We start from the raw sequence: 13,479 nt of genomic DNA, 5'->3' as shown, positions 1-13,479 counted from the left end.
TGTTACTATTACTTTAGCACACTCCATGCTCTTGTATCATTGGAACCTGTCTTGGTGGCCACCTGTTCCCAAAGTGGGAGACTTATAAGTCACTTGTTCAGTGATCACCTAGTCAATTAAAAAGAAAGAAAAAGTTGTGTGGTTGCCTGCACAATTTTGGGGAGTTTAGTAGGACCAGTTGAATACAATTTGTTTTAATTGGTCAGCTACTGAATTTATTGATTTTTGGAACAGCTAAACAACTGTATGAACAGAAGTGTACTAAGCATTTGCAACAATCACTTGACTGCCAGACTAGCTCCCATTCATTCCAACATACACATAATTTATGTTACATCAAGATGTTAATCCTAATGCCCTTAATGAGGGTCGTGGTACAGTTCCCCTTCGAGGAGTGGTCTGTGGATCGGCAGGATCATCAACTTTCTGTAGTGCATGAAACTTCCAGGCAGCAGCTATCAACGTCACCTGGTTGAAGAACAGAAACATTCTAATATAACAATCATAACTGGAAAATGCTATATCCAACACCCACATTACACTGTACTTACTGGAATGTACTGTTTGATCTTATTCTCAGCTGCTATACTACTAAGAGCATCTTTATCAAGTAGAGGATATCTGATGTGAATTATAACATTCTTCAATATTTCACCAAGTGATAATCCTGTCACAACCTAACCAGTACACCCAGACAATGTCTTGTACATGCCAATAAGTATTCTACTTACTGCATTAACAGTTCCCCATTCAGTGACCTTCTTCAGAATATCAATCTCATCCATCATTAGTTTATTACTTTTTAGTATATAAATAAGTGCCTCATCAGATATCTCAGTGAACCCTTGAGTCTTGAACACCTCCTATATGAGGAGGCAATACAAATAGTGGCAAAATGTTCACATCAACATTGCAACTTGGCAGTACATTACTCACCTCTGTATGCTGTTCTATTAGTTGAAGACATTCCTCTCGTAAAGTGACTTGATCATATGTCAGTGCTGCCTATAGTAGTAACCTAGTCATCATTGTACACATAATGTATGTACTGACCTGAACATATTCACACACTGTTCCTACTGTCATGTTCTCTCTCATGAACCTTACACACACCTACATCATGTAGATGGCATTAAGGCAAACCACATAACTTATTAAATGCAAAACTATGTACAACAGTGTCAACATTCCTTGTGCAGATTTGTATTGTACATGCCCACAATTTTGAAGAAAATTAGTGTATATGACTTGTACTGTACATGTATACCTTTCTTAGTCCATCAAGTCCATACTCAATAGCAGATGCCAATACCTCAATCACCTGTATAAATAGTAGCTAACAAATGTCTCTAATGTAGTATGCGAGTACCCACCAGGTCCGAAGACAAGTTACAGGAGTTGGTATAGATGAATTCCAGTACAGCCATGAACACTACTGGCTTAATATCTGACAGTATCAGTGGAGCATTGTCATCTGGTGTGGTGGGTGTGGAGAACATGGCTCTGAACACCTCACATCTGGGACCGCAATGACAATGAAATACACCCATTAAATAGTACTGTTATTTACCTGGCTGCTAGGATACACTTGTGAGCATGTATTGACTGTCGTTCCTCACCAATAACAAACTGAACATCACTGTAGTAACACAGACACACAATACATCAATGTGGTGTTCTGAGCTAGTACACCTTGTCATTGTGTACAAGCACACAATGCAATTTAACATTCACCTAATAAAACCCCAGGCCATTTTTTATGAACAAAGTTACATGTCTAGCATGAATGGCTGTATGAATGGGTATCATGGCAACAGATGTAAAATCTTTGGCTTCACGAACATGTAAACAACGACAAGAACACGTGACTTCACATTGACACAAGCCAACCTGAATTCCTTGTCATTAATAAGTTTTATCATTTCCTGAGCAAACTCGTCCGGATCACCCAGTAATAACTGGCCATTTAAATAATCTTCTGCCATGACTGTTCGAGCACAGTTGATTGGTTGTCATAGAAACAATATTTGCAATAAAATGGCGGCGCAAGGAACCAACGGTGTAGTGCTTGGTCCCGTAGCGAGAAATGGGTTTCCCGCCAGAGGATTAACGTCAAGATTACCGGACAGCAGTAAGTAATGTTGTAGTGGTGCTTGTATTTAGACTGTTAATTTTAAAATATGTCTTATCTAATTAGTGCACACCTTTTTTACATACGAATCTCCTTATAGTGTTAATGCAAGGTTGTATAAAGCTTCTTTAGACTTGATGAATACTGTCTCATATTCAGTGCTATTTGGTTCACAATGGAGCCTTATGTGGCTTTATCGGAAATGAAGGTCGCCTGCATCATAGGTGTAAAGGATCTATGCCTGCATGCATGTACACACACACTTAGTTATCCTTATTATTCAACACACTTTGATAACTAGAAACATTTTAACTGGTCCCAGGGTGTTCGTATCACACAGGCATCACTGTATTCTGTGATTATGTTTACCAGCTAGTGGAGAATGGTTGTTGGCCTACCAAGCAGAGCAGACAAAGTACCTCCGGGCAATGTTTGCTTCTGTGAGGAGTACTTTCCAACGGAACATGACAGTCACTAAAGAAGCCAGTGTTGCTGAAGAACCAGAAGTTGACAATGGTCCCATCTTGAACAAAGCTTTTATTGTGAGTAGCGTCTTGGTTATTGGTATTATTGTAATACTTTGCTTTTATAGCTCAAACACTGTTATGTAGAGAATCCACATGATCTTTATGTTTGTAGTATTAATGGATGTGGTTTAAGCAAGGTGAGTTTGCCATCTTACATATTTAACTACTGTACTGTTGTCCCTGCATTTACTGTATTGTTCTATATATCTCATGTAGTATGTGCCAGAAGATTTTCAAGAGTTTGATGCAGTTGAAGAAGTAAATGCAAATGATAATAAGTTAAGTTTTGGTAAGGATTATTGGTATTGATGTTACGTCTAGTAATTGTGTCATCCCACAGAAACTTTTGCTACATTTCCTTTTGTACAAGAATTAGAAATATCACTAAATCACATCAAAGATGTTACTTTCCATTCATCACATTTCACTCATCTTCAAGTAAAATTATTATGTATATGTAATAAGTTTCATTTTTATTTTGCAGGTATTAAATATATCATATAACATTCTATCAGATTCAGCTATTTTAACACTTGGTTTACTGCCTAATTTGAAAGAATTACACTTAACAGGTACTGTCAGTGGGAAAGTGTAGTGCAACTGCTGTAATCTTTTGTTGTAATTATAGGAAATGACATAGTAGCTTTACCTGTTGAAATGTCTAGAGCAATAATAGAGTCGAAGGAGTAAGTTATGTGTGCAGTAGTGTGTGTGTGTGTGTGTGTGTGTGTGTGTGTGTGTGTGTGTGTGCGCGCGCGCGCACGCATGCATGCATGTGTGTATACATATACAGTGTGTGTGCATTCTTTGATGGCAATTTGTGTGTTGTTAAAATGGGACTACTCTATTAAGGCACAAATACTCTCTAATTAAGCAATCAGGTGATATTAACTTACTATGTTGTGTATATGTGTACCAATATGTTGTATTATATGTAGGGATGGTAGTAATGGCTTACAATTAAGATATCCATCACTTGAGAAACTGTGGCTAGATGATAATAAATTAACGGACTTGTCAACATTTGCTATTTTAGCTGGTTTAAGAAGGTCAGTCCTTATCGGAGCGTTGTAAATATGACGTTTTATTCTCAAACCTATACGTTTGTTAATACTGTAATTTTTTCTAGACTAAAAATACTTAATCTTGACAACAATGAAATTTATTCAATTCCACAATTAAAACTGTTGGGAGCTGACAACTTACAGAAGGCACATGCTGGCCTACAAGACCCTCAAACAAGGGACACCTTCCTAACTCAGTCCACTACACAAACTGACACTGATATGAATGAACTGAATAATACTGCATTAAGGGGATCGCTTAGGCCTAGTCAAAGTAAGGCCATATAGATTTATCTTTTATAAATATTTTCTACTTAATTTTCTAGTCAACTTAAACCAAACACAATTCAGTTTAGCACCATTTCCATGTCTGGAAACTCTTAGCATAGCTAACAATATGGTGAGTAGTACACATTTATTGTATTGTTAAAGTAATGTTATGATTTCTCTTGCTAGATAATAGCACCAGAAGGCTTGGTAGCAGTTGGTAGCTGGCCTTCACTAAACACACTTATTGTACATGGTAACCCGGTCACTCGTTTTAATAAAGGTATGTGTGCACATATATGCATGTTATAACAGTTAAGTGATATTTGAGACCTTGGCCATTAATTACAAAGCAATAATAATAATCTACATTGAAATTGTTTCACTGGGTTGAAATAGCAGTGCATACAATCCATGGAGAATTTACATATTAATCCCTTCAAAATCATCTACAAGTACTGCATGTACACGAAAATGATACTTGGGTTCAGTATAGCAGGCTTTTTGGGATTTTCACGGATTGTCACAATCCAAAATTTCAATGAGGGAAATTTTCATGAACCACTTTTATCCAGTTTCCAAAAGAGAAAATGATTGTACATGAAGTCATGTAAGTGGAGGCATTTGTTTGTACTGGCCAACTACCAAGGTACCATATTTCAGAAACATTGGAACACTGTGACTGGGTTGTCAACAAGAGAGCTACCGAGAGTCACGTTTTGGTTAAGGACTGTTACAATGGTAAAAGACAACATAAAGGCAGTTAGCCTCATGCCTCAGAACAATCCTGGCCCATTGGATTTTCCATTACAGTATCCGTCGCATAGAATCCATTAGCATTATTGGTTAACAGCAATGATTCTAGAAGACAGTACTGTTTCAACCAATAAACTGCCAGGATTTTAGTGGCAACACATTAACAAGTTTAAGCAATGCCATTTGGATCAAGTAATTGTAACAAATTAAGGTGGTTTAATGGAACAGTTTTCATATGGCTTCAAAGAGCCGTTTTAAACTTTTGTGCGACATGGGTAGAACTAACATGTGAACTGAAGACCTGATAAGAAAAGTAGCTCTGCACAATAGTACATATAATCAGTGAAATAGTGTCTAATAGCTAATCCAGCCCCATTGCGCTAAGCATGAAGTAAAGAAGAGTTCGCTTTGAAGGGCTAAACTTGTAACTTGCACTACATGCATCCCTGTGAGTTCCTGTTTGTCATAAAGGTGAACAAAATGCTTCATTGATTTCTGTTAGTGCAAGGTGCTTCATGGTGATATGTAGCTTGCTTGTTTTAGGCCCTAAAAATTTTATGGTGAAGCCATAGAGGACTTGCTTTGGGTGTGTCCATAGAAACTTTTGCTGCCCGCCATCTTTCGGGACAACCATTTTACAGTTGGCAGCATATGCGATGGAACAAAAATTGGGGTATTTCTGTAACCTTAAATCCCATTTCTAAGAAGAAATATAAGGAAAAGGTTATAGTGACAGGTCTAGGCACAGACCCGCATTCAATTGAGTGATGGCATGAAGCTTTGGAGACTCTACCAAAGCCTGAAGGTACCCTTGACAATCAACCAGAATGAATGACAGCTACTTTCACTCGATTGATACTCACTTGAAAACAAGGAGGAAATACTATTGGTTGTATTTGTGATTAGAAAGACCAACAATAAGTCCAACTCTTGATAGGAAATTTATGCGGTCACATGCACCATTATAACCTAAAATATGACATTTGACCACTCAGTTGTCAGCGGCCATGCATGCACAATGAGTTGCTAGCATCTTCCCTGTTTGCTTGGAAATTACCCATGGTAATAAAAATCCTGCTACTACTCGCTGTGAGTGATTTACCTATGGACAAGAAGATCATACATCCTGCTGAGCAATATCTTACTTATCCCAACTCCACAAACTGTTGCTCTTCTTCAGCAGTATAAGAGAAAAATTTCATAATGCAAGCATTCCCTTCCAAGCCTACGTACTTGGGACAGATAGTAGCTAGTATCAGTCAGCTCATTTACCTTTACTGCATAGCGAGTGTGTTTGCTCGAGGTAGTAGTTAGATACAAAATCATACCACTCCACGGAATGTGTGCTCTCATATTGCTGCAGTAATATCTTGCATGATTAAGGCAGCTGGGCTGCATAGGCAAAGTGAGCTAGATTCCTGCACATCTAACTTGCATAGTTGGATTTTGTCTACAAAAGAGGTAGCTATATGATAACACTTCAATAGTGATTTTCCAAATGTAGGTAAAACCAGCATTCTTGAAAGACATAAAGTTTTATGGACAAGGTAACCGTAGAAGAAGTCTAGATAATGTCCATGTCCGTGCACCAATACAAAGGTAAAAGACGGAGTTACCACTGATAGTACAGAGTTCCTCAGTACAAACTCAGTGATTGCCAGTACCAGTGGAACAGTGACGACAACCTGTGATTGTGAAATTGTCATGTTTATTGGCCATAATATCTTGGTATGCAGCTAACACATATCTTTCTCATGTGCATGGCCCTACTTATACATGGTTGAAATTGATGTCAATCATTTACTCTAATGGTATAGCAACATAGTTGGTCGATGTGTAGCAAACTTGTACGCTTCAGGGTAGCATATCCTCTTGATCAAGCTTTCTGAAAGCATACAAACATTGATCACAAATGCTGCCTTGAATATACTGATGTAGTAATGCATCCAGTGCAAAGCAGAAACCATATCTTATTAGTTGACTAGTTTCTTGTATTTTTCTCCAGGAATGAAATGTACTCCACAGTGACCTGTGAGTATGACCAAATTAAATGCGTGAAGATAAATATAATACCTTGCTTGTGTGACATACAAACGGTTTCACATTCCTTTAGCACCTGTGGTGGATAGTTGAGTAACAATGCTGATGAGTTATACAGCTCAGTTAAAGATTTGGGATAATCTGGTAGAGTCATTTTAGGAACAAGGTTTTCAGCAAAATATTTAGCGATATCAGGCTTGTTGATAGCTTTGTTGATGGTGGAATAGCATCTTTCTTTCTCCTCTACTGATGCATCATCCATTAATGACTGCCCACTGGTTGTCCCTGCACTGGTACTGTCTGTCATTGTGCAGCTATCACTGTTCCACTAGTACTGAAGCTGATCTCTTTGTAGATAGTACCCATCCTTTTCTTGGTGCTACACCTGAAGCTATGACCCAGTGCACCCGCTGCAGTAATCGGACGGTAAAAGTGAAATGTCCTTTTTGCCACAAGGATGATGCATAGCTATAAATGAACAAGACACCTAGCAACTGAAACCTGACTATACATACTACTATCAAATACAGCTGCAAATGGAAGAATGTGTAGTGCAGCATGGTGATTTTGTAGTACGGAACAAGTAGACAACAATCATAAAACAAAACGATGACTTGTGAAGGACATAGTAACACTACCAGTAATGATCATGAAGCTGATGACACAGATGATAGCAGGTTGTCGTGCTACTGCCATATAGCTATGGTGATGTGTGACAGTAAACAGTATGTAATTCAATGGTTCCATTTTGACTGTGTGAGGTTATGGTGGCCACCTAAAGGAAACTTTGTGCTGTTTACTACCAAACAAAAAAAGGAGGTGCAACAGATGGATACATAATTGATACATGCATCCTTCACTATTTTATGTTTAACTGCTTTGTCACTATCATTATTACTTTGGTAAAACACCTTGCAGTATAGTGTGTTTCTGCTTAAGTAGACCAATCCATGAATGCGTACTGTGGACAGTTTCCTACTCCAGTCAACCTCTGGCTTCTCAAGTTTGTGAAAGGTGAAGTTTGGCTTCTGCTAGATACATTCTGGCCTTCTCATTGCATGTTAATCCCCTGTCATCCAACACAACATCTCCTACAAAAGATATTCAAATATATGCTCAATACTGTGCAGTGTGGTAGTTACCAGGGAGAAGTAAATCCATGATTCCTGACTTCCTTGTGTCACTCATGCAACCTCCTTGACAATTTGACACAAATGAAATTGTTTCTTGTGGAGTAATGCCTTCACAGTGGAGTGGTGCTTATAATTACTGCACACTTGGCATGAGCGAAAAGGTCACCAGGGCACTCAATGAATACTTCTGTACATTCAATTATAACGCAGCACTTCCTAAAGAAATTCCAGAATGACATAGGCATTATCAATCTCAAAACATCTCCTTCTGGCCAGTTTATTTTTGAAAATGTCTTTGTAGCTGCTACATCGAGGATCCGATGGAAATTCCTTGAAACAGTTGATGGATGGACACCAAGCCTGTATACAAGTTTTGGCAACTTGTTATGACTAATTAAACTCACAAAAAATAACAATATCCACTCTGGAAACCCTACAAGTGAACTCCATTACAATTGCTCATTACTTGTGTAGTGTACCTGTATAGATAACTTGTACTACTCTCTTCATTTATACTATAACTTCTCTTCCTCCATCCGTACTCTAACATCAGCAGTGTCACTTCTTTGAATTCCTTTGTTGCAATCTCTGATATTGTTCCTCATCTGGTTTCTGGTACTTCACTTGTATGCCCAAAGTTCAAGGATGGCATCTGATCAGGATTGGTATTATCATACAGATCAGATAGTTTTCCTATGTAAATGTTTATTATAACATGTTGCATTGAAAACACACAGCCACAATGTCATGTTCAATAATTAACACTACAAGTACAAGCTTTAATACAGCAAAACAGCATGTTTATAAACCTGTATAAGGGACATTAGCAGCCCAGCTCTCTTATACACAGCTCACCGCTCTTCTGAAATGACGCCCACAAACTAACAAGTTTGAAGTGGGAGTCCATTCCTTCCTGTTTATCTTTGTAATCCACACTATGCGATGTTTAGTGCATAGCTCCTTTGTTTTTCTCGGCTTGGTGCTGAATAACAGTGGATGTAGAGAAAAAGGAAAGTCCTTTGTCACAGTTGCTTCTACTCTTACAATTTTTCACACACCAACCATGAACCATTGTACTGAATGATGGTGTCTTCTGGTATTTCACACGATCACGTACACTAGTGCAAGCCACCTTAATGCATTGAGTAAGTATTTTAAAGGGAAATTTTCTGCAAATAGTTGTCAATCTACAGAATTTCTCCCTTGAAAAACACCCCACTATATGGTAGTATTCCCAAATTAGCATATACATTTCTATTATCATATATGTGTAGGAATGCCACCACTACTGAAATCAGAACTGATAGATCCATTTGGTATTAAGATTGTAAGGTATTACATCAGTGATGTACATTGTGTATAATAGAATACAGTGCATATCATTACACAGACATGTTCCTGGTCCTGTCCAGAAACCTAAAGTAGCTGAGAGGGCATCAGATTTTGTTAAGGTATGTTCACAATGATTGATTATGATCCATTTTAATTTGTAACTTTCTGTAGGTGTCACAAGAACCTCCTCCAGTCATTCCCAAGCAGCCATTACTAGCTATTGAGCACAGCCATTCACTATTAGAAGAAGACACTGTTTCTTACGGCTCATCCAGCACTACCTTGGCCTCCCCTTATGTACGCACTTATCCTCACACTCCATATGACTCTGTGGTGCTCAGTAATGATTCCCTGCAAGAGAGGAGACCTACAACTGTTGGACCAAGTGGAAGAACTGACATGTTACTTCAAGCTGTTGTGCCTCTGTAAGTATATCAGTGTATTTGCCGATGGATGACCTTTGTAGAGACTGAAATTACCTTTTGGGGGGAGAGGTACACTTTAGTTGACTGAATGTTTATTTTATACCATATATACAATGAATCCTTACTGAGTAGCTGTAGACTAGTACATTTCATCAATTAGGTCACATTGTTATTAAGTGTAGGCCATATTGCTGGTTCAGTAGAGGTGGTCCGGTCACTTTATTGCTTTGTGCTTGTGTGCAACTCATTCTCAGTGAATCAAGTTAGTGTTTGCATACTTTACATGTAGTGAAAGACCAAAGAAAAGACTACCATTAGCTATTGCCTACAGAGCTGATCCAAACAGTGTGACTCATTCACAGTTAAATGATGATTTGTTACATGACTCAGGAGTGTTCATAACCCAGGTATGTAGCTGAGGGTGAATTGATGAATTCACCTTGTATATGATTAAATCCACTACACAGCAATTTCTATACTATCATCGCTGTTATAGTCTACAGGCTATAACTAATAAGAAGCTTAAAAAAACATACAGCTCCACACTGTGTCCACAGTTACGCATCCCATTATGTCTGTTTCTTTTTTGTAGTGATGACACAGAATATCAATTTGTAATACCTAGATTCATATTATGATGCATATACTGAAATAGCTGATGACTGTATGTAGGTAAGGGATGACGGAGCTCCAACTCCAAGACCATACCCACCTCATGATAGGGACTCTCCAGTTGAGGAGTCTATTACTGTTGATGAAGAGTATAAAAGAAATTTGAAAAGGATTAAGGAGAGCTGGAAAAATATACCTGATAAATTTAAAGGCTTTGAGGCGCTGTTAGAGAGTGATAGTGAAGATGATGAAACTATACCATCTGGTATGTACTATATATTAGTACATGGAATGGATACAGTTTGGGCTCAACCTGGTCACATGATACATTGAAATGTTACCAGATATTCATTACACCCCAGTAATAGATGAATGCTTTAGCAATAAAATAGTGTTTCAAACATCCTGTAATAGTAGTTTTTTGGTATTAAAATTTCTACACCTGTTCTACTGAGCATGTATAGGAAAGTACAGGGAGTTAGTGTCCAATAACTGATGTAGGGGGTTTGGTACACAAGGCTATAAGGTGTGTGCCTAATGAAGATGCACCTAAATTTCATCACGTAATCAGGTCAAACTTGTAACCATAAAATATATATCCATTCCATGTCTCTAATTTCTAATATTCTCATTGTGTTTGTCCTATACTAGATATTGCTCGTTGTACAAGAGCACTGAAACATGCACTGGATCATCCTCTGCTGTTAGCTGATAGTAGTAGACTAAAACACAGACAGTTGTCAGGTGGACGCCAGTACTTGAGGAGAAAGGTAAGCATGTATGTAGTTGACATTTGTTTTTAAGCAGGTGAACATAAAAACAACTGTCATCTAATCTGACACTTCTATAACCTCTTACACTGCTTGGTGCACCAATCAGACATTTCCTAAATATTACTACATACCTCCAACATCCTTGCTAATCTGACAATTTTAGAGCACCGATGAGCATTGGTTTGTAGAGGTTTCACTGTACTGGTTTCCAGCATCTGGACTGGTATAGATTAGGCTGTTGCTATTCATACAGCAGTCACAAGATTAAAATTTTAAAATATAACTAAGACAAAACAAAAGGGTCTAATGCGACACTTTGGAGGATTGAACCCAGGATCCCTTATGACAGGCTTCAGTTCTACCACTATGCTACACCGCTGCCAACCTCTACCTCTACCTTATAAATGTGATAACTAGCTATATACACCAGGGTGAAGAAGAAACCACAACCCTAACCGTAATTCTATAACTTTAGATTTGCCTATTAAGCATATTGATGTCTTTCACTGGTAAGTTTTTGGTGAGTTCGAGGTGAGCTAGGGTTGACCCAGCTTTGCCAGGACAGGCATTTCACAGCTTCCAACCTTCAAACTCACCAAAAACGCATGTTTGATTGTAGAGTTATAATGAATAATTGCCGTACAAATAGTCAAAAAAGTATTTGTACAACAACGCTGTATGAATAGTCACTCCTGTAGCAACTATATATTTTGATCTTGTACTACGTACATACTCTGTGTTATGTTATAATAGTCCAGCACTGATATCCCTCGACCTAAAGCACTGCCATCTAAAGTTAAGGAAGTTCAACAAGTGTTGCACACTATTAAAAACAGCTGTAATACCCTGGAAACTAACTTATGTGAGTAAATGTTCACTGTTATCTTGAATTAGTGTTGGTCTGCTTGTAGCTACTGTTCTAGAATCACCAAAGTCAACTGAAAGATCTAATAAGACACTTAAGAAAGAATCTAAAGATTTATTAAAAGAAGTGAGAGAATTTGTGGTAGAGGTGTATATCAACATAACATGTGTTGTGTACAGATACAATTGAAATATGCAAATGTCAGGAAGAAGTCACTAAGAACTACTAGTGAACTATCATCTTCATTGAAATAGTGTGTGTATAGTACATGTCTCATCTCATCAATACATGTCATTTCAACTGATGAAAATTACATAGTATCTAATATATGTAGCTAACATGCAAATTCTCCTTGTGGTAAGATTATTTAGTACTTGTGCATTTATTTATTTATTTATTAAGACTTTACAGCACAAGTTCTGAAAGTCTGTAGGACTCCTGGTCCTACAGCCTGTTTAAAGTTGTTACAGAAATCATTAATGAAGGGTTCCAGCAATAAAATGTATTGGGAAATCCCTACATTGGCATATGCATTATATAGCTGGTATACACATGTGGCTGTGACTGAGTATCTCAATCTCCCTGCTGGCAGTGTGTCCTGATAACTAAAGGGGCATAGTTACAGTGCAATCATTTTATAATTGCAGCTCTAGGTATATCCTTCCTCTAACAGTAACGTAAGTGAATCAAATAGTAGGAAAGTGTCGGTACATAGCCTTGTGACTAGTTAGGCAAGCTGGCAGACCAATAACCAGGTTTGGAAATTTTTGTAAAAAAAAAATCCCTCTGTCAGTGTTTTCCGCTGGATTTGATGTTAGATGCACTAAGGATCTTCTTTAATGGTGCTGTTCGTCACATATGATCTTTGTATGATGGTTTTAATGGCAGCACTTTGGCAGACATTGTTAAGCAATAAGTTTCATGATATCTGAAGGGATGCTGTAGCTGGTTCAGTTGTGTTGGAATTGTTCAGCTGGCTGGTAAATAATGAACTAGCCTTGCAATTGTTAATGTTGACACCTTTGTGGGTTGTGATATATTACATGTGACATGTTAGTTTACAGGATGTTATTTAGGTACATTTGCATTTTGAGAAACATTTAAAATCAGTTCCTCATCATCAGTCCCTTATGAAATTAGCTTCCTCAATTCTGAGAGATACACTCTTTGTCACCATTGCTAATGTGGTGAATATGGAGAGGTGTTTTATGTGTCTCATGGTATACACTGTCATAGGAGGAGGAGGTGGATGAGTGTTAGTCACAACAGTATCACATTTACATTCACAATATACTGGCAAATCTGGGACCTGGGAGGAGGTAGGTCAGTTTTTACCAACAAAAGAAGGAGGAGGTAGCCTAAGGATTGCAGCACAAGGAAAGTTTATGGTGCGTAGTTGCCATCATCACTGTATCCAACCACATAGGTTCACAAATGTGTACGAGGTGAACCCATTGTGATGGATACTTCATCCTGATCCACATATACATCATTAATTATGCTCCTAGCACCCACGCATGAGTCAAAACTATTGCGGTATCCCCTTCATCTGGT

General features: G+C 38.0%; 2 protein-coding genes across 2 annotated transcripts; one reads left to right on the top strand and one right to left on the bottom strand.

The window, feature by feature from the left end:
- Nucleotides 1-278: 278 nt before the first annotated feature.
- LOC136256896 (BTB/POZ domain-containing protein 19-like) lies at nt 279-2,045 on the bottom strand. The gene is made up of 9 exons (XM_066049961.1): nt 1,891-2,045; nt 1,571-1,639; nt 1,374-1,518; nt 1,268-1,321; nt 1,054-1,113; nt 937-1,005; nt 732-863; nt 552-677; nt 279-468 (listed from the first exon to the last, which is right to left on the bottom strand). Exons 1-9 carry the CDS (start codon nt 1,983-1,985, stop codon nt 337-339), a joined length of 882 nt encoding a protein of 293 aa, XP_065906033.1. The 5' UTR covers nt 1,986-2,045; the 3' UTR covers nt 279-336.
- LOC136256891 (X-ray radiation resistance-associated protein 1-like) lies at nt 1,906-12,252 on the top strand. Its single transcript, XM_066049951.1, has 20 exons — nt 1,906-2,131; nt 2,504-2,673; nt 2,724-2,795; nt 2,875-2,947; nt 2,999-3,096; nt 3,143-3,230; nt 3,287-3,344; nt 3,597-3,707; nt 3,788-3,996; nt 4,049-4,122; nt 4,179-4,272; nt 9,193-9,250; nt 9,309-9,369; nt 9,422-9,675; nt 9,965-10,082; nt 10,348-10,552; nt 10,939-11,057; nt 11,814-11,922; nt 11,972-12,051; nt 12,105-12,252. The coding sequence occupies exons 1-20, from the start codon at nt 1,984-1,986 to the stop codon at nt 12,177-12,179; spliced, it is 2,274 nt and encodes a 757-aa protein (XP_065906023.1). The 5' UTR covers nt 1,906-1,983; the 3' UTR covers nt 12,180-12,252.
- The last annotated feature ends 1,227 nt before the right edge of the window (nt 12,253-13,479 follow it).

Source organism: Dysidea avara, chromosome 5, assembly GCF_963678975.1.
Source record: "Dysidea avara chromosome 5, odDysAvar1.4, whole genome shotgun sequence".
Lineage (NCBI taxonomy): Eukaryota > Metazoa > Porifera > Demospongiae > Dictyoceratida > Dysideidae > Dysidea > Dysidea avara.
The sequence above is the reverse complement of the archived record's forward strand: the minus strand, read 5'-3'. Positions and strand labels throughout refer to the sequence as shown.